The sequence below is a fragment of the Eriocheir sinensis genome, chromosome 20 (assembly GCF_024679095.1).
Source record: "Eriocheir sinensis breed Jianghai 21 chromosome 20, ASM2467909v1, whole genome shotgun sequence".
NCBI lineage: Eukaryota > Metazoa > Arthropoda > Malacostraca > Decapoda > Varunidae > Eriocheir > Eriocheir sinensis.
The window spans coordinates 19,270,427-19,292,123 of record NC_066528.1 but is presented as its reverse complement, the minus strand read 5'-3'; the positions used below and the strand labels follow the sequence as shown (position 1 = coordinate 19,292,123).

Below are 21,697 nucleotides of genomic sequence, written 5' to 3'. Positions count from 1 at the left end.
TTGAGGACTTGACTAAAACAGAGGCATATACAGAACTCAATGGCTGTGTTAAAAAATGTCGCTGAAGAAGTTGTTGTAGATGAGAGCATGCAGGAGACTTCACAAAAACACAGGAGCATATACAGAACTCAATGGTTGTAAAAAAACACTACACTGAAGCATATACACTTATACAGTACTTTAATTGTGGCTATAGTACAAAGTCTTATGCTGAAGTAGTAATGGCAGTGTGTTAAAATGTCTTACGCTGAAGTAGTTGTAGAAGTGGGTGTTGCTGAGGGAGTTCACTGTCACGGCGTCGTTGGAGTAACTGAACTGCACGTCGAGGAGGATGGGGGATGACAGCTCCTGGTAAAAGCCCTTCAGCTGCTCCGCCGCGTCCGTGTCCTCGTAGATCTTGCGTGCACTTCCTCGGTTCTACAAAGAGTCATAACATTTTTTCACCAAGCACACGGCAGAAAGTAAATGCAGCGACCACGCCATCAAGAGTTAGCAAATGAAGCATCAACAAATAAAGTAGCATGGGGGATGAGTTAGTAGAGGAAACATACACACTTGAGGCCTTAGCTCCTTGCATGGGGATTTCCTACAGTCAGATCTCACCAAGCTACTAGACTGGAGGATAATGTGGCTGTTACAATTCAATGAAGAAAAATGTAAAGTCCTGCACATATTCGTCTTTTAACCCGGTAGCAGCGGGGATCATGTTTCTTAATGGTCCCTCCAAGCGAGAAAAATGAGAAAAAATCACCCCTCACACAAACCATTTCATAATATATATCAAAGCATTTGTGATCAGATTATGTATCATCTATTTTGGGGGGTTTATATTTGGCCTGTCGCTGCTGCACGGTAAAGCCACAAATTTGGCCCGTCGCTGCTACACGGTAAAGCCACAAATTTGGCCCGTCACTGCTACACGGTAAAGCCACAAATTTGGCCCGTCACTGCTACACGGTAAAGCCACAAATTTGACCCGTCGCTGCTACACGGTAAAGCCAAATTTGGTCTGTCATGCTACACGGTAAAGCCACAAATTTGGCCCGTCGCTGCTACACGGTAAAGCCACAAATTTGGCCCATCGCTGCTACCGGGTTAAAGTATACCCTTGTCCTCCACCCAACCTCCAACTTTCAAAACAAACCTGCAGGGAGATCTTTTCCAGGAGGTTCATATCAGCTCCGGAGCCAAACCCGAGGGAGAATATGGTCGCTTTATCCTTGTTCCGCTCCCTCACGTTCCTGAGCAGCGCGTTCTCTGAGGTCACACCCACCGTGGGCTGCCCGTCCGTGAGCATGACGATGATGTGGGGCCGCACTGTGTCCGTGGCGATGTTCTCCATGTCCTGCTCCATGGCATCCTGAAATGAAGGCGAGATGAAGGAGTGAGTTACGGAGCGGAGTCTTGCCTGTGTGGTAAGTCCAGGCAGGCCTTGACAAGCATGTGAAGGCCTCCGTGGGTTATACGATGGTTATATTTAACTGTATATGTGTTAGTCACTTTCCTTAAGCATAAACACGGTCTAATATACAGCAGGAAACTGAAAAAGAAAACCAAAAATGCCCTCCAAGCTGGAAAGCCTCAAAACAATGCATAAATCATAGATAAAACCCCAAAAAAAGAAACCCTGCATCAAAACAGAACATAACCAAACAGGTGAATCGTAGTCCGTTCTTACCTCGAGTTTTAAATCTGAAGTAGTCTATGCACACAGTCTTAAGCCTATACGTACACAGACAATATATACAAAGTGAGGCAGGCAGCTAAGGAACACAAGTGCGGTATAGAGTGCATGTTAGAGGTGGTGCAGTGCAGAGCTACACTGTGGAGGTGCCTGGGAGGAGGAGGTGCAACAACAGACTCAAGTGGCGAGTCAGGGGAACAATTTGCACTTAACCTGAAATGGGAGGAAAAACCGTCAACTGAAGATGTGCTGGACCAGAGAAAGCTAGGTATAGGTGCACTCTTTTACATTACACGATAGACTCAAATAAGGTGGAAATGTGTGCTCAGGCTTCTGCTTGGGGAGGTGCAAAGGGAACGGGAGCTGAGACCAATGATCCGCGAGTGTTGCCAATGGGCTCAGAAACACACACCATGTCTTGTAACCTTGGTATGCTGGTGTGTTTCTGTGCCATAAAGTGAACCATGAGGATAATTTTGCCTAAGGATACTGGCAACAATGGTATTCAAGTGTTGCCAATGGACTCGGAAACACACACCATGTCTTGTAACCTTGGTATGCTGGTGTGTTTCTGTGCCATAAAGTGAACCATAAGGATAATTTTGCCTAAGGATACTGGCAACAATGGTATTCAAGTGTTGCCAATGGGCTCGGAAACACACACCATACCTTGTACCCTTGGAGTGATGTAGTGTTTCTGTACCTCAAGGATATTTTGGCTTTAGGATACTGGCAACAATGATATTCAAGTGTTGCCAATGGGCTCAGAAACACACACCACACCTTGTACCCTTGGAGTGATGTAGTGTTTCTGTACCTCAAGGATATTTTGGCTTAAGGATACTGGCAACAATGGTATTCAAGTGTTGCCAATAGACTCGGAAACACACACACCACACCTTGTAATCTTGGAGTAATGTAGTGTTTCTGTACCTCAAGGATATTTTGGCTTAAGGATACTGGCAACAATGGTATTCAAGTGTTGCCAATTGACTCAGAAACACACACACCACACCTTGTAACCTTGGCATGCTGGTGTTATCCTGGGCAGTGGAATAAAGTAATTTTGGTTTTATCTGGCAACAATGAGCGAGGGTTCCTGATTGGTGTGTTCTAAAATCTTCGTCTTTTTTGAATTTCGTCTCGTTGTGTCTCAGCCCGTGGGGGAGAGAGTAAAAGTGCTTAAGTAAAGGAGTAGGATGACGGCGCTGTCTTTGCAATGCTATCAGTTGTACGGACACATTTGAGGGAGAAGTCGTCACATTTCTCGGGGGAGGGAAAGTCTTTAATACGAGATTTCACAAACCTTTTCACAATGGGACAAAAAACATAAGAATCTATACCATGTTCCCATCAATAAGTCCTGATTGGAGAAGCTGAGGGTGAGAAAATAACTTATATAAACCCCAAAAAGGACTGCAAGACTCGGCAGCAGTATACAAGAAAAATCATAGTGGAAAAGCAAGATCTTGAGGAGTATAAAGGAGACTGAAAGGCTGCACATGAACCCTCGGAGGAGCTCTGGAGGGAGTGAAGCAAGTGACGGCAAGCAAAGACAACATGGTCATCCTCGTGTGAGCTCATGAAGAAGCCTCAAGCAGTCTTCTCCTTGGCCAGAGAGAGAGGGCACAGTGGCTGTTCCCGGGCCTGTGTGGAAGCGTTACCGGTGAAATAGGTAAGGCTGGTTTGCGTCCAATACTTCTGCCTTTGACTGTACACGCCTGCAGATAATTAGGGTGTTGAAAATGAATCCGAGGAAGAGGCCGACGCCGAGATAGTGCCATCTGAGGGAGGAAGGGGAAAACTAGCTTAGGCCGAGGAGCGCAGACCAATCTCGTGTCTTGTCGCGTCTCCTCTCCCGGCACAGTGACCCGCGTGCCTTCACAGTCTCTTTATACAGGTGGAAAATAAAGTGAAAAACTGTTCAGGTCCAAAAGATGTTCAGGTCAAAAATGCCCTCACTGTAGAAATAGTCTTTGTGCTTTATACAGCTAAAAAATATAAAAATTGTTGGATCAAAAAACTGCTCAGATAAAAAATACCATCACTGTAGAAGTAGAAGTAGATAGTCCTTGATTCTTATGCAGTTAAAAAATATAATGATAGCTGTTTGGGTCAAAAATACCCTCAATGTAGAAGTATAGTGAGTCTTTGAATTTTATGCAGCTAAAAAAATATGAAAAAAAAAACAGTTCACGTCCAAAATACCTTCAAATTATAGTAAAAATACATATTAAAAGTCTTCATGTCGAAAATTCCCTCAATGTGGAAGTAAGTAAATTAGAATCTTTGAGTTTTATGCAGCTAAAAAAATATGAAAAAAAAAAAAAAAAAAACACTTCACGTCCAAAATACCTTCAAATTATAGTAAAAATACATATTAAAAGTCTTCATGTCAAAAATTCCCTCAATGTGGAAGTAAGTAAATTAGAATCTTTGAGTTTTATGCATCTAAAAACCAATATAGAAAAGCCTTTTGAGATCGAGAACACCCTCATAGCAGAAACAATGTCTTTGAACTTCATAGAGCTAAAAAAATGTAGAAAATGTTAGATCAAAAAATGTTCGGATAAAAAAATTCCCTCGATGTGAAAGTAATTAGAGTCTTTTAGTTTTAAACAGTTAAAAAAGTATAGAAAAAAAGTCTTCGGATCAGAAATTCCCTCAAAATTCAGCTAAAAAGTATATATAATTTTTTTTCTTCATATTCTCAAAGGAAGGAATAGATAGATAATTATGAGTCTGAGTTTTATACAGCTAAAAAAATATTGAAAAAAAGTCTTCGGATCAGAAATTCCCTCACAATTCAGCTAAAAGTATATATAATTTTTTTTCTTCATATTCTCAAAAGAAGGAATAGAGATAATTATGAGTCTTTTAGTCTTTATACAGCTAAAAAAATATAAAAATGTCTTCAGGTCCAAAATACCCTCACAGTAGATATGAAGTTAGAGGCTTTGTGCTTTCGACAGTTGAAAAAAAAAATGAAAAAAAAACTCCCCAGATAAAAAATGCCCTAATAAATATATCTAAAAACGTACCAAAAAGTGTTCATATAAAAAATTCCCTCGATGTATAAGTAAGTAGTTAGTCTTGGAGCTTTATGATAGGTAAAAGGTATAAAGGAATGGGTCAGGTAAGTATGTAACCTCAATGTAGGAAGTGATTTTGAGTCTTTCAGGATTATACAGCTGAGAAATGGGAAATAAATGTTCGGGTTGAAAAATACCCTCCGTGTAAGTCTAGTCTGTCTTTGAGTTTTATGATAGCTAGAAATTATAAAGATATAGTTAAGATAAGTAATATACCCTTAGTGTAGGAAGTGATGAGAGTCTTTTAGGTTCAAACAGCTGAGAAATGAAAAATAAATGTTCGGATTCACTGCCTTGAGTTTTATGATAGCTAGAAATTATAAAGATATAGTTAAGATAAGTAATATACCCTCAATGTAGGAAGTGATTAGTCATTTAGGTTCATGCAGCTCGGAAATGGGAAATAAATGTTCAGGTTGAAAAATGTCTTTGAGTTTTATGATGGCTAAAAATGATAAAGAAATAGTTCAGATAAGTAATATACCCTCAATGTAAGAAGTGATTAGAGACTTTTAGGTTCAAACAGCTGAGAAATGAAAAATAAATGTTCAGGTTGAAAAATGTCTTTGAGTTTTATGATGGCTAAAAATTATAAAGAAATAGTTTAGATAAGTAATATACCCTCAATGTAGGAAGTGATGAGAGTCCTTTAGATTCATACAGCTGGGAAATGAAAAATAAATGTTCGGGTTGAAAAATGTCTTTGAGTTTTATGATGGCTAAAAATTATAAAAGAATAGTTAAGGTAAGTAATATACCCTCAATGTAGGAAGTGATTAGAGTCTTTTAGGTTCAAACAGCTGAGAAATGAAAAATACCCTCAATATAGGAATGAATAGTTATAAGTCTGTTAGCTCTTGCAGAAGTTGATATCTCTTCCCAAAACCAACAACCAAAAAAACGATCACAGTACATTTTTCTCATCTCCGTAACATGATTATATGACAACAATTTAGTCTCCCCTTTAACACACAACATGCACACAAGTTTAATGTTACTCTAAGGAAAACAGTGTCAAATTGTGCACAAAAACTTTACTCGTGGGTTGTTCTAGCCGAATATATGATAAAGGGCCTTACCTAACCTCCCCTAGCCCCATTTTTCTCCTCATTTTAACCTCAATTTCATCTACCTAAATCTTACCTAGAAATTCGGCTCCTAAACTGAACTCTGTCGGGACCTGAAACTTCTGGGATTCAACTTGTAATTCGGCCACTAAACTTAACTCTGTCGGGATCTGAAACTTCTGGGATTCAACTTGTAATTCGGCCACTAAACTTAACTCTGTCGGGACCTAAAACTTCTGGGATTCAACTTGTAATACGACCCCTAAACTGAACTCTGTCGGGACCTAAAACTTCTTGGATTCAACTTGTAATATGGCTCCTAAACTGAACTTCTCGGATATGACTTGTAATGCGACCCCTAAACTGAGCTCTGCAGGGACACGAAACTTCTCGGATATGACTTGTAATAAGGCCCAAAGTCTACTTGTCTGCATAGTTCCGAGTGACCTGACAATGATATGCCTGCCTATATATGTGTACCTTATAGTTGTGTGTGTGTTTACAATCATATGCGAGCTAAAAATGATCGGTGTTTCCATGCCTATCAGTGGCAGGAACAGATTTAGCTCCAATGGAAACTTGTTAGGTATAAAAGTATTTAGCAAACCCTATTAACTCTTAGATGGCGGCAGTATTTGAAGATTAGCTCCCCCCTTAGTCACTGCCAACCTTAGGACCGTAGCATAAATATAATTACGCCGCATAATGGATGTTTTAACTATCGCCCATATATAGATTCTACCGCAGTCTGGAAGTGTTGTTATATTTCTGCCGTACAAAACTAACTGAATTTTGGACCGTCTATATATATATTTCCATTGCCGTCTAAGGGTTAAGAGTCTTTTGGGACGGCTAATCTCTCCCAAATATTTTTAACCAGCTTTGATTCACTCCAGTAATCTTCCATCAGTCAGTCAATGGAGTCATATAAAATGCCGAGATTTTTCTCTATTTTCTACTACTCCCAGTCCCACAGGTCCTCTGCATGTATCGAAACACATGAAAAATTAATGAAGACAAGGAGAGAGTTTGCCGACCGTCTGGGATTGAACACGCGACCAGTGCAACAGGAGAGCCAATACTTTACCAGTCGACCAAAGAGGTGCCCTGCTCGCTGAGTGGGTTATGGGAGGCTCGACCATCAGGCAAAGTCGCCCCACAACACATATACCCTCCATGCACCAAAGAAGCCTTCCCTAACACAGTGACCCACCAGGTGCAGAATCCCCCCTAAAATCCCCTTAGCCAACCGTATAGAGCTGGCTTCCTTATCTTGCTGGTTGTGAGTATGCTAATTTCTCTCTTTTCTGGGCTATATCAATTTCTGGGTAGAGCTGGCTTCCTCATCTGACTGATCATGGGTGTACTTATTTCTCTTTTTCCTGGGCTACATCAATTTCTGGGTAGTGCTTCCTCATCTGACTGGTTGTGCATTAACTTATTTCTCCCTTCTCTGGGCAACATCAATTTCTGGGTAGTGCTTCCTCATCTGACTGGTTGTGCGTTAACTTATTTCTCCCTTCTCTGGGCAACATCAATTTCTGGGTAGTGCTTCCTCATCTGACTGGTTGTGCATTAACTTATTTCTCCCTTCTCTGGGCTACATCAATTGTTTCCAGACACTGAGATACCGGTAATGCCTGACTAAGTAGATTCAAGGCCCTGGAACTAGATTATTAATGAGATGCTGAATACAAGAACACATACTCGATCTCACAGTATTCAAGACCTTAGTGTAAGCCTGCAGCGAAAACACAACATTTATTGACACACAGGTTTATATCAGACATATTACTCTCAGACTCTGACACATTCCGTCCCCTGAACAGCTGAGTCCTCCCCATCGCCTGCCACTGACATGCAAGCTGATGCCACACACACACACGCACACACACACATTGCCGCACGTCACACCCAGGAACACATGAGGTGGGAAGTGGAAAACGGATGACGTCAGCGAAGCAAAAATAAGCAATTGATGGACATGGAGGTGATTGAAAGGACACTGTTCCCATCACGGCCACCAGACTCAACGGAAGACCAGTGCTGGGTGTCATGTGCCTAAGTGACAATGTGTTCCTGTCTCTAAACTCAACATAGACTCAAGATTAAAGAAAACCTGAGGAGCAAAACAAAATGAACGGGGACTATTATATATGATATGTTATGTAAAAAATTCTGATCATTTACAAGAACACGTGAATCATATAAATATCACAAGCAGCATAGGAGACTGTTAACCACCAGAGCTAAATAAAGAAATACTGGAGCTTAAAATCTGAAAAGGAAATTGTATTATAATGTGCTCAATCGATAATCTCACAAATGGTTCATACTGAGAGGCACTGATCTTAAAAATTCATCATAGGACATAAATTAAGACCCTCAAAATACATACTACACTATAGAACATGTTTTTCCGTTAGGGTTAACCGATAAAAAAGTGTCCCACTGAAAGGCATAGATGCTTAATATTAGTAAACTTCAGCTTTCTGTCGGTAAGCGTTCCCTCCTTCAGAACCAAGCAGTGGAAGCGAGTCAAAGGTGTTGTGCTGTTGCGTTTGTTAAGAAGAAAAAGCACTTTGTCACACATAAGCAACATTTCACGTAAGTATGTATTGAGAACACCTGTAGTTTGCTGTACTTCGCTTATTGTATGTTGGGTTCAGAACTCCTATAATTTCAACATGATTTAGTAATAGCCCTAAAATCCACTATGCCAATTTGGGTAAGAAAAAATTTGTTACAGTTTATGAGTCTCAAAACCATGAAATGTACTGATAAGATGGAAACATGTCAGATGAGAATAAGGGAAAAAGTGCTTTGGCTTCTACAGTGAATAAAATGCTACTTGAAAGGAGGTCATGCGGCGAAGTAATGTTGGTGTTTGCTTGTACACGAGGGCTGTTACATCATTGTGAATAGTATTACAGATATATGCACACACCTACTCACACTCACACACATGCATACATAATACCCAGGCCTGGTTTTAAGGGGGTAGGGACTTCACAAGCATTAGACCTATGACCATCACACAAAAGTTCATATCAATCTTAGTGACTTCATACTCCCTTTGATAATCGACTTAGGAGTTTTCATACAATACTCAGACTGAAGACCCACACAATTGCTCTCAACCCAGCTCTATCAGTCACCCATCCACCTCTCTCTCCGTTCCCCCGACACATGACAGTACAGACTCATACCACAACCCACCCTCCACACACACACACACACATATAAGACCCAACGACAGCACAATCTTCAATGACTCATGAACAAGGAACAAGAGAAGGCTTTTCCGGACAGACCTTAAGGCCACCGTCAATGTTTGTTCCTCCCTCCACCTCCAGGCTGTTGATGTACTTCCTGGCCTTCCTGACTGCCGTGCCCGTGTAGCGCATGGTGCCCAGCTTGTGCGACACGCTGGAGAACCGGATGATGTTGAATGTGTCGCCCTGGTTCAGCTCGGTCAGGATGTGGCGAAGCGCTTCCTTAACCTGGAACATTGGGGCACGGTAAGAGGAGTTGAAAGAAGGAGTTGGATTATCAAAGGCAGTGACATGTTAAATAGTTGTGGAGAATTAGTATGCATAGAAAAATGAGTAGCAGCATCCTCAATAAACTAACAGAGATGGTGATATGTTAAATAGTTCTATAATATTAATATGTACAGAGAGTATCAAGATGCCTCTTCTCCTCAAATTGACCTTTCTCTTGGCCACTCTTCTGAACAGTGCGACAGAGTATGAGGAATTGGAAGAAGAAAAAGGAGTTGGATTATCAGAGGTGGTGACATATAAATACTTGTACAGAATTACTATGCACAGAGAAATAGAAACAGAATCCTTTGTAAGCTAACAGGGATGGTAACAAGTCAAGTACTCATCTTGACATTCCATATTCACTGATTCAAAGGGCTTCATTATACCAGAGTGTATCTTTTTATTACAAGAATCTTCACTTTTTTATTTCAAACTAATTTTAGATGCAGGTAATACTAAAAACTCTACACATATAAAGAAGAGCGAGGATTGCCTTTCCCTGCATGAAAAATACATCACGAAAAAGAGAGGTCGAGAGGTAATTAGTTTATCCTATTTTGTCTTTCGTAAAAAACAACGCTACAGCAATTCAGTGAAGGCTTTTTTCTCCTCCCTCACAACACACTAGAAATGACATACAAAAAAAATTAAAAGTGCCAGCCAGCCAGTCAGCCAACCATTTACTCAGCCAAACAGCCAGCCAACCATTTACTCAGCCAGTCAGCCAGTCAGCCAAACATCCATTCATCCAGCCAGGCACTTAGCCAGCGTGTTCTGCACCTGTCGAGTCAAGACCACCAGTATATAATGAGTACCACTGCCCCACCTGCTTGAGTTTTGTGCCCGCCATGGAGCCAGACACATCGATGAGGAAGGTGATGTGCTTTGGGGTATATTGCAGGTCACTGGGCGCGAAGAAGTGCACGAAGTAGCCATCCTCGACCTGGAAGTGTTGGTTGAGGTGTTTAAGGAGAAGGATGATGGGAAGGAATAAGGAGAGAAGAAAGGTAGGGACATGAATAAGGAAGAGGAGGAGATGAATGAGGAAGACAAGGAGGAATAAGGAGAGGGAGGGAAAGAAGAAACATTCGAACAAAGATGAAGAATAGGAGATGAATGAGGAAGACAAGGAGGAATAAGGAGAGGAGAGAAAGAAGAAACACAAGAACAAGGATGAAGAGAAGATGAATGAGGAAGACAAGGAGGAATAAGGAGAGGGAGGGAAAGAAGAAACATAGGAACAAGGATGAAGAAAAGATGAATGAGGAAGACAAGGAGGAATAAGGAGAGGAGGGAAAGAAGAAACACAAGAACAAGGATGAAGAAAAGGAGATGAATGAGGAAGACAAGGAGGAATAAGGAGAGGAGGGAGAGAAGAAACATATGAACAAAGATGAAGAAAAGGAGATGAATGAGGAAGACAAGGAGGAATAAGGAGAGGAGGGAAAGAAGAAACATAGGAACAAAGATGAAGAAAAGGAGATGAATGAGGAAGACAAGGAGGAATAAGGAGAGGAGGGAAAGAAGAAACACAAGAACAAAGATGAAGAAAAGGAGATGAATGAGGAAGACAAGGAGGAATAAGGAGAGGAGGGAAAGAAGAAACATAGGAACAAGGATGAAGAGAAGATGAATGAGGAAGACAAGGAGGAATAAGGAGAGGAGGGAAAGAAGAAACATAGGAACAAGGATGAAGAAAAGGAGATGAATGAGGAAGACAAGGAGGAATAAGGAGAGGAAGAAGAAACACAAGAACAAGGATGAAGAAAAGGAGATGAATGAGGAAGACAAGGAGGAATAAGGAGGAGGAGGGAAAGAAGAAACATAGGAACAAGGATGAAGAAAAGATGAATGAGGAAGACAAGGAGGAATAAGGAGAGAAAGAAGAAACAAAAGGAAAATAATGAAAAAGAGGAGGAGGAGATGGGACAGAAGGAAGAGAAAAAGGATTATAAAAAGGAGGATGAAAACGAAGGAATTTAAAACAGAAAAAAACACTCACTACATCACAAACAAATCAAACACAATTAACACACTTAATTCACCCTAACATAATAGATTTAACACTAACCGAAGACGAGAATTAAAGAAAGCAGTCGAGTCACACACACACACACACACACACACACACACACACACACGTAAATGTATGAATGAATGAATGAGTGAATGAAACACACACACACACACACACACACACACACACGTAAATAGATGAATGAATGAATGAATGATCGAGTGAATGAATAAATGGATGAATGAATGAGTGAATGAATGACACACACACACACACACACACACACACACACACCTGCACGTCCCCAGCATCCAGGGCGCGCGTGACGTCATAGTTGACCACCAGCTGGCCGTGCAGAACCCCGTCCACCGGCATCCTCTCGGGGTTGGGGTAGAAGCGGAGGCGAGCGGTCTTCAGCCCCTCCCGCCACTCCTCGACTGTGCACGGGAGAGAGAGGGAAAGAATATGCGTTTAGAGGGCACAGTGAGGGAAATAAGGAGAGTCTATAGGTTAGGTTAGGTTGGGTTAGATAAGGTTAGGTTAGGTTAAGAGACACGGGAGATAGAGGGAAAGAATATGCATTTAGAGGGCACAGTGAGGGAAATAAGGAGAGTCTATAGGTTAGGTTAGGTTAGGTTAGGTTGGGTTAGGTTGGGTTAGGTTGGATTGGGTTAGGTTGGGTTAGGTTAGGTTAGGTTAGGTAAGGTTAGGTAAGGTTAGGTTAGGTAAGGTTAGGTAAGGTTAGGTAAGGTTAGGTTAGGTTAGGTAAGGTTAGGTTAGGTTAGGTAATAAGGTTAGGTAAGGTTAGGTAAGATTAGGTAAGGTTAGGTTAGGTTATTAAGGTTAGGTTAAGAGACAATGAGATAAATGAAAGGACTAAAAACACTTTGAAGATACAAGAAGAGAAGGAACAGATTAACAGACTTAGAAGCTTCAGGAACAGAAAAGGAGAACAGGTAAGGTTAGGTTTGGTTAGGTTAGGTTATGAGACAATAAGATAAAAAAAAGGACTAAAAAACACTTCGAAGATACAAGAAGAGAAGGAATTAACAGATAACAGAGACAGAGAAAAAACACACCATTGAGAGAATAATAAGGAGAATAAATGAGAAAAAAGGAACAAAATACACACTTATTATAGAGGTCACAATACGATATAGGAAAACTGGATAATTATATACACTCTTAGAAGATATAATAAGAGAGAACAGGAAAGAATATAACATGCAAACTTCGGGGTTACAAAGAGAGAGAAAATTTAATTAAAGAACTATATAACAGTTAAATGATACGGTGAATTAAAGGAAACGTAGAAGATGAAGAGAAATGAGAGAAAGATAGGAGAAAATACAAAGAAAGAAGAGAAAATGAGAAGATAGAAAGAGAAAATACATGAGAAAAAAGAGAAAATCGTGAGAAAGAGAGAAAACCCGCGCATTTAAAGGGGAACTAAAACACAAAGGCGACAATGAACACCAATCAAAAACTCGCCACAAAATAACCAACTCAGTTCAAACGCAAAACTTAGAAGATGAAGAGAAATGAGAGAAAGATCATAGGAGAAAGTACAAAGAAAGAAGAGAAAATGAGAAGATAGAAGGAGAAAATACAATGAGAAAAGAGAAAATAGTCAGAAAGAAAGAAAACTACAAAGAAAGAAGAGACAACGAAGGGATGGAAGGAGAAAATACAATGAGAAAAGAGAAAATCGTGAGAAAGAGAGAAAACGAGCATTTAAAGGGGAACTAAAACACAAAGGCGACAATGACCACCACTCAAAAACTCGCCACAAAATAACCAACTCAGTTCAAACGCAAAATTTAGAAGATGAAGAGAAATGAGAGAAAGATCATAGGAGAAAGTACAAGGAAAGAAGAGAAAATGAGAAGATAGAAGGAGAAAATACAATCAGAAAGGAGAAAATAGTCAGAAAGAAAGAAAACTACAAAGAAAGAAAAGACAGTGATGGGATAGAAGGAGAAAATACAATGAGAAAAGAGAAAATCGTGAGAAAAAGAGAAAACCCGCGCATTTAAAGGGGAACTAAAACACAAAGGCGACAATGACCACCACTCAAAAACTCGCCACAAAATAACCAACTCGGTTCAAACACAAAACACTACTAACAACCACGATCTACACAGGTACAAATCACACAGGTAGACGGGGAGCACTCCATTAATTAAGCCCAGGTAGATGTGTGTAGCCCAGGTAGAAGAGGAGGAGCACAAGGGGACGGATCATTCACTAATAGGATGAAGGAGGACCTCACATTGCAAGGGTTCACGCAGGTAGCTGACTAATAGGAAGCAGGTAACGTTACAAGAGGAGAAGGGAGGACACAATAACGAGAGATGAGAGCCTTGAGGAATGGATAGGATGAGAGGATCTGTATATCTATCTATCTATCTGTCTGTCCGTCTATTTATCTTGATACTTCCTTCTTTAAGCGTTCAAGAATATACACAAAGGATGACCATTTTGAGTGTTTACCAGAGAAAGGGATGAAAGAATGAAGATAATAGTTAATTCTTGCATTAGGAAATTGGATAGCATTGGGATGAGCTAGAGTTGACTATATGGAAAGGGATGAAAGAATGGAGACAAGGGTTAACTCATGCATTAGGAAGTTGGACAGCATAGGGATGAGCTAGAGTTGACAATGGAAAGGGATGAAAGAATGGAGACAATGGTTAACTCATGCATTAGGAAGTTGGACAGCATAGGGATGAGGTAGAGTTGACCACATAAAGGGATGAAAGAATAAATATAGCTCTTAACTCTTGCATTAGGAAATTTGACAACATAGGGAAGAGTTAAAGTTGACCGTAGAAAGGGATGGAAGAATGGAGATAACGATTAACCCGGTAGCAGCGAGGATATATCAAAACATTTGTGATCAGTTTATGCATCATCTATTTTGGAGGTTTATATCATGGCACAAATTTGGCCGGTAAAGCCACAAATTTGGCCAAATTTGGCCCGTTGGTTAACTCTCGCATTAGGAAATTGGACCGCCTAGGAATGAGTTAGAGTAAAATAACATGTGAATCGGGGCTACAGAAGAGGTAGAGGCATGCAGTTATAAAGTTCAGAGAGGCAGAAATCATTAAAAACACGACTAAAGTTAGCAAGGACGGCCAGCAAGAGGAGGAGAGTTGATGAGACGAAAAGCCTTTGATTCTACTCTCAAAAAAACATTCACTCTCCCTTGATTTCATTCTCGTATTTTTCGTCTCACATTTTCCAGTTTTTCTTCTACATTTTATCTTCTCTCACAGTCACTCTTTTTTTCTCATTTACTTTACTTTCTCTCTTTTTCTCTCTAATTTTCGGTATCCCAGGATTCTTACTTTACTTCTCTTTCCTAATTTTTCTATTTTTCGTCTTTCATTTTCCTATTTTTATCAAGTATTTTATCTTTCTCTCTCTCGATGTCATTTTCGGCAAGCCAGTATTCACATTTATACTTTACTTTTTTCCCTTTTTCCTCCTCGTAATTTTCGTCCCTTCCTTCCTATTTCTTTTCCTGTAATTTATCTTCTCTCACGCTTGCTTTCTCTCCTACATTTTATCTTTCTCTCACTTCACATCGCATTTCTTTTCAAGCCAGGATTAACATATATACTCTACTTCTTCCATTTTCATTGTCCTATCCTTTGTCTCTCATTTTCTATTTTCCATTCTGTAATTTATCTTTTGACCGTCTCTTTTTTCTTTTGTAGTTTATCCTCTTTCTCTCTCTATGTCATTTTCGGCAAGTCAGGATTCACTTTCATAATCTCATATTCTTTAACATTTCGACACACACACACACACACACACACACACACACACACACACACACACACACACACACACACACATACACACATTTAACAAGGCTCTCATATAGTATTTACAGGCATTTCCATAGGTATTTTTTTATGACCCTGGTGGAAGTCTGACAAACCCCTCTGTAGCATGAGCGTGAAAAACTACTCATGACAACCCGATGTTACACCAATACTCACATTTGATAAGGCTTTCGCAGAGGTTGTGAGTCTTTGGTAAGGCTTTCGTAGAGGTTGTGGACATTTGGCAAAGCTTTCGTAGAGATTGTGGGCATTTGGTAAGGCTTTCGTAGAGATTGTGGGCATTTGGTAAGGCTTTCGTAGAGGTTGTGGGTATTTGGTAAGGCTTTCGTAGAGGTTGTGGGTATTTGGCAAGGCTTTCGTAGAGATTGTGGGCATTTGGTAAGGCTTTCGTAGAGATTGTGGGCATTTGGCAAGGCTTTCGTAGAGGTTGTGGGCATTTGGTAAGGCTTTCGTAGAGGTTGTGGGCATTTGGTAAGGCTTTCGTAGAGGTTGCGGGTATTTGGTAAGGCTTTCGTAGAGGTTGCGGGTATTTGGTAAGGCTTTCGTAGAGGTTGCGGGTATTTGGTAAGGCTTTCGTAGAGGTTGCGGGTATTTGGTAAGGCTTTCGTAGAGGCTGTGGGCATTTGGTAAGGTTTTCATAGAGGTTGTGGGTATTTGGTAAGGCTTTCGTTGAGGTTGTGGGCATTTGGTAAGGCTTTCGTAGAGGTTGTGGGCATTTGGTAAGGTTTTCATAGAGGTTGTGGGCATTTGGTAAGGCTTTCGTAGAGGTTGTGAGCATTTGGTAAGGTTTTCATAGAGGTTGTGGGCATTTGGTAAGGCTTTCGCAGAGGTTATGGGTATTGCCTTGGGTAGTTTTATGAGCCTAGTAATACTTTGACAAGGCTTCTAAACCATGAACGCGAAAAACCACTAATGAAAACCCAACTAATCTCATATTCGGTCTCTGGAAATGCGTAGTTGATTTGAGAGGCGAAGGTGTCTGTAAATATACCGACCTTTCCTTCTTCTATCCTCTCAGCTTCCTATCTATCCGGTATCAGGGGCAAAAGGCTCTTCATTAAGCAAGTGTTCACGACGCGGAAGAAAACTCGTGATTGGATTGAATTCCGACGTCGCGTTTTCAGCTGCGAGGGATTATTCAGCTCGTTCCTGGCTCTTTGACGCCGCCTATTCGCCACGCTCCGGTCTCGTCTCTCCTCTGGTCTCGTCTCTCTCTCAGTCTCGTCTCCTTTCTCGTTTCTTTTCGTCTCCTGTCTCGTTTCGTCTCTTCTAGTCTCTCGCTCAGTTTCGTCTCTCCCTCGGTCTTTTTCTCTCTCTCATATATGTAATAAGGTCTTCGTGGTATAGTATAATTCACTGATTAGGCCGTGTTGTTGATTTTCTTCTTCTTTCTTTCTCTCTGATTCTTTCTATCTTCTATCATTCATTCATTCATCCATTCTTTCTCTCTCTCTTTTCCTTCTTTCTCCCATCCTTCCTTCCTTCCTTTCTTTCTTTCTTTCTTTAAATTTGAAGGGCAATTATCAACCTCGTCAATTCTTAATAACCTTTTCAAAACCTCTAATGCAATCCTCTCCTTGACACACGTACAAATAATGAAAAAAACAAAAAAAAAAACAATTGCATTTACGTGGATTACATTGCTAAGATAACCTAAACCACCACCACCATCATCACCACCACCACCACCACCACCATCATCACCACCACCACCACCACCTTCGCTACAAATCCTCACTTTTCCCGCCGTTCTCCTTCACACAATCCCCCCTTGAGCATTACCTCGGAGACCCCAACAAGCCGGCGTCCTGGTCTCGGCCTGGGGGGAGGCAATGAGGGAATTAAAGAAGCAATAACTGAGCTCGCCTTTTGCGGAAACTCACATTCGCGTCGCCCATTAAAACTCTGAGTATAACCTTCTTTTGGAGTACGCGAACCTAGTACACACACACACACACACACACACACACACACACACACGACCCCCCCAACACACACACACATGGCTTTATCCTCGGGTAGCTTTGAACGTATGACTGCAAGTTGTTGGGAAATGATGCAATGTGGAACGAAATCAGGCCTTCTTTTATGTTTTACTAAGTACGTGTTACGCTTCAGAGCCTGGTCGTAACTAACTACTAATTGGGTCATCATTTATGTTACCAATTCATAGAGATAAGCTCATATTCTCAATCATTTCAGGTCTCACACACTCACATTGGATAAGCCTTTCCTAGAGGTTGTCGTGGGTATTTCCTTGGGTAGTTTTACGAGCTTCCTTCCTTCTTTCCTTTTTCTTTATGTCTGTTCGAAGGCTAATCCTCAACCTCGCCAATTTTTCATAACCTTTTTAAAACCTCTAAATTAGCCCTCTTCATGACGTGTGTACAAAGAAAGAAAAATATATATAAACAAAACAATATCATTTCCGTAGAGTTATAATGTTAAGTTAACCTAAACCACCACCACCACAACAACCACCAAAGCTAGACACTCACATTGGATAAGCCTTTCGTAGAGGTTGTTTTGGGTATTGCCTTGGGTAGTTTTACGAGCCTTCAGGTCTCAACCACTCACATTGGATAAGCCTTTCGTAGAGGTTGTTTTGGGTATTGCCTTGGGTAGTTTTACGAGCCTTCAAGTCTCACACACTCACATTGGATAAGCCTTTCGTAGAGGTTGTTTTGGGTATTTCCTTGGGTAGTTTCACGAGCCTTCAGGTCTCACACACTCACATTGGATAAGCCTTTCGTAGAGGTTGTTGTGGGTATTGCCTTGGGTAGTTTTACGAGCCTTCAGGTCTCACACACTCACATTGGATAAGCCTTTCGTAGAGGTTGTTGTGGGTATTGCCTTGGGTAGTTTTACGAGCCTTCAGGTCTCCTACACACATTGGATAAGCCTTTCGTAGAGGTTGTCGTGGGTATTGCCTTGGGTAGTTTTACGAGCCTTCAGGTCTCACACACACACACACGCACATTGGATAAGCCTTTCGTAGAGGCCTTGGTTAGTGTTATGAGCCTAGTGATAGTCAGACAAGGCTTCTACACAATGAACGCGAAAAACACTCATGCTAACCCAACTAATCTCCTTCGTGGCCTGGAGAAACATTTATTATGAGATCTGAAAGCATCTGATATAACGAACCTAAGTGGCAGACAGCGGAAGGCACAGAGTTCATAGCAGGGAAAAGTGACCCCAAACTGTACCCATTAAAATAAACTTGGTCGCAGTAACAGGCAAAGTTTGAAGACTATTGTTTCGGAGTACACGGACCCTCCTGCAGAAGGCTCGTAATAACAGTATATGTGTGTAGTTCTGGAAATGGGTCCTTAATAATAGAAGTAGGTAGCCATAAGGAAAGTTTTAAGGAGCACAATATTTCAGAGTTCACGTATTCATCTACATTTTGTTTTACAGGAAAGGAAGCAGATCGAGGGGGAGAAAAAAGTTCGCTAATCACTGCGTCTATAAAAGTAAGTATAGATGAGTGGCCAAAAGAGAGGTCAAAAGAGAGACTTAGAAGAGTTACAATGACTATATATGTGTTTTGTCTTGGATATATTAAGGAAAGTATTACAGATGAAGCTTAAAAAAAATGTACACAGAATGAAATATAAGAAAAATCCAATGAAAACTAAATGCGATTGTGAACGTATACCTAACTGCCGAGGACTTAGAATTTTTACTCGTTTGCTTAGCTTTGGAAATATTAAAAAAATGTATTACAGAGAATGTGAACAAGAACGCAATATAACCAACCAGCTTTGAACCTTAGAATTCCTACATGTTTATTTAGCTTTGGAAATATTCAGAAAAGTTGTAAGGAGGATGCATAAAAGAACTTAAATTTAGCTCTGGAGATATTAAAATCGTTAATATTAAGGAATAGTGTAAAGGGATGCGAAGTCGCTCTGGAGATATTAAAAATCGTTCGTTGAGTTTTGGGAATATTAAGGAATAGTGTAAAGGGATGCGAAGTCAAACGAAATCTAACTATGTGCTTTTAAGAATGGAAACTAAATATGACTGAACGTACCCAGCTGCTGAATACCTAGAAAACCTTTGAATATATTTAGCTTTGGAGATATTAAGAAATGTTTGTTGAGTTTTGGGAATATGCGAAATGCAGCACAATGAATGCGGATAAGAACGAAATCCAGCTATAGTCTGTTGACGGAGCCTGTTCATCCGGCGCCTAGGCAGCGTTTGTTACGGCTCCTGTGATTGGCTGCACCCCTCCCTCCCTCACTCACATGTCCGCCGTGACGCTACACACTTGTATTTTCTTCGACATAGCTCGTCTCTTGTTCACGACAGACCACTTTAGTTGGTACCGTTGGACTCAGCAGTAATTGCGCAACTCAGTTATGTTTATCTAAACTCGATAAAATAAAACATAAAGGAAATGTGATGAGTTGAAGTCACAAGACAGCTCCGAAATGTTTATAACACGGTTTACTTATCATCGCTTTTCTCAGCAGTCTTTGAACCAGGGTTGAAATAAATAATTTCATCTCATAGAGCAAAGTCTAGGCGCCGGATGAACAGGCTCCGTCAACAGACATTAGGAGCTTTAAAAATGGAAATTAAATGTGACTGCGAACGAACCCGGCTGCTGAAGGCCACGAAAACCATTGAATAAATTTAGTTTTGGGAATATAAAGAAATGTTTGCTGTTGGGAATATTAGGAATTGTAATACAGAGGATGCGGAGTGGAACGAAATCCTACAACGAACTTTGAATGTGACTGGACGTACCCAACTAGAAAAGAACGAAAAAATCTTTATATAAATTTAGCTTTGGGAATACTAATAAATGTTACAGAAGATGAGAAATAAAACGAAATCCAATTACGAACTTTGATAATAAAACTGAATGTGACTGAACGTACCCAACTAGAAAAGAACGAAAAAATCTTTATATAAATTTAGCTTTGGGAGTATTAATATATGTGTTACAGAAAATGCGAAGTAGAACGAAATCCAATTACGATCTTTGAGAATAAAACTGAACGTGACTGAACGTACCCGTCTGCTGAAGGCCACGAAAACCTTTATATGAATTTAGTTTTGAAAATATAAAGAAATGTATCACAGAAAATGCAAAGAAAAGCGAAATTCGAATACAAGCTTTGGGGAAAAATACTATAAAATGTGTTTGTGAACGTACCCATCCACGCGAAACTTTTATATATGTTAACTTTTGGATATAACATTATGTATTACAGAGGATGCGCAGTAGAATGAAATTTCACCATGAGCTTTGATGATAAAACTTAATTAATTGGGTTACGAATGCAGGAGCAGAGAAGGAACGGGAGGCAAGTGGTGGCGTTCTGTTGCAATACCCATTTTAACTATTTACGGAGACATATTTTGAGGCGAGTGACGAGTTTATTTACATTATTCTTTATTATTTATCATTTATTTATTATTACTATTTATTTTGTGTTAAATTGTAAATAGCGTATGTTAAAGATAGTTAGTTTTCCCTTTACTCTATACTTTAGGCACAAATGACTTATCATTTTAGTTGTTTAAACCATATGTTTTAGAACTTTTCATCACAAAAGACATCATTTTAATTGTTTGAGGGATATGTTTTAGAACTTTTCAGAGGCAATTGTGACGGAGATGAGCACTGAGGCCACGCGCAGCTTTAGGAATGCCTATAACTTCACCTTCACCTATATCGTCCATTTAATGAGACTACTTCTTCCAATTAACACTTGAATCAGGCATGGAAAAAATATATACCCTAAGAATTCGAGGAAAGTTATCTAAGAAATCAAGAACAGACACAATAAGAATGTTTCACGATCTTCATATTAACTTTGACACCTGAACTAGCTTTCCTGCGTGCTTATCGGAACACCGCGTACAATCTGGCATTCCTACTCACCTTGAAGGGCTTAAAAAGGGTCTAAATGTGCTCTACCTGCGTCCCTGAAGAGCGGCCCGCCCGGCACCTTCTTGACCGTGAGCACGTTGATGTCTCGCGTCTCATGGATGGTGACGTCGACGAGCAGGTCACGCACGGGGTAGCCGGGGTGGACGTTGATCTTGTGCGAGTACTCCCCGAGGCGACGCTCAAGCAACTCCTGCAGCGAGGGAGAGAAAGATTAGCGAGGAAGTTTGATGAGTTCTCCAAGGGGACATTCCAACCACTTCTACACAGGGGAAAGAAGGGTTAGAGAGTTGTTTATAGTATTCCCTAAGGCGAAGCTCAAGCAACTCCTGGAACGGGGGAGAGAAAGATTAGTGAGGAAGTTCGATGAGTTCTCCAAGGCGACAGTCCAACCGCTTCTACACAGGGGAAAGAAGGGTTAGAGAGTTGTTTATAGTATTCCCTAAGGCGAAGCTCAAGCAACTCCTGGAACGGGGAAAAGAAAGATTAGTGAGGAAGTTCGATGAGTTCTCCAAGGCGAC

The 21,697-nt window shown here is 40.5% G+C and overlaps 1 protein-coding gene across 1 annotated transcript in view; it reads right to left on the bottom strand.

Annotated features, from left to right (window-relative positions):
- The window catches only part of LOC127001082 (inter-alpha-trypsin inhibitor heavy chain H6-like), a gene marked incomplete at its 5' end in the record, with an annotated part of 204,296 nt that overhangs the window by 20,832 nt on the left and 161,767 nt on the right, over positions 1-21,697 (bottom strand). Inside the window, 6 exons of the mRNA XM_050865254.1 lie at positions 247-417; positions 1,145-1,360; positions 9,158-9,346; positions 10,218-10,334; positions 11,703-11,845; positions 21,207-21,369. Of these exons, the coding sequence (XP_050721211.1) occupies positions 247-417; positions 1,145-1,360; positions 9,158-9,346; positions 10,218-10,334; positions 11,703-11,845; positions 21,207-21,369 (999 nt within the window). The remainder of the gene's footprint in view (positions 1-246; positions 418-1,144; positions 1,361-9,157; positions 9,347-10,217; positions 10,335-11,702; positions 11,846-21,206; positions 21,370-21,697) is intronic.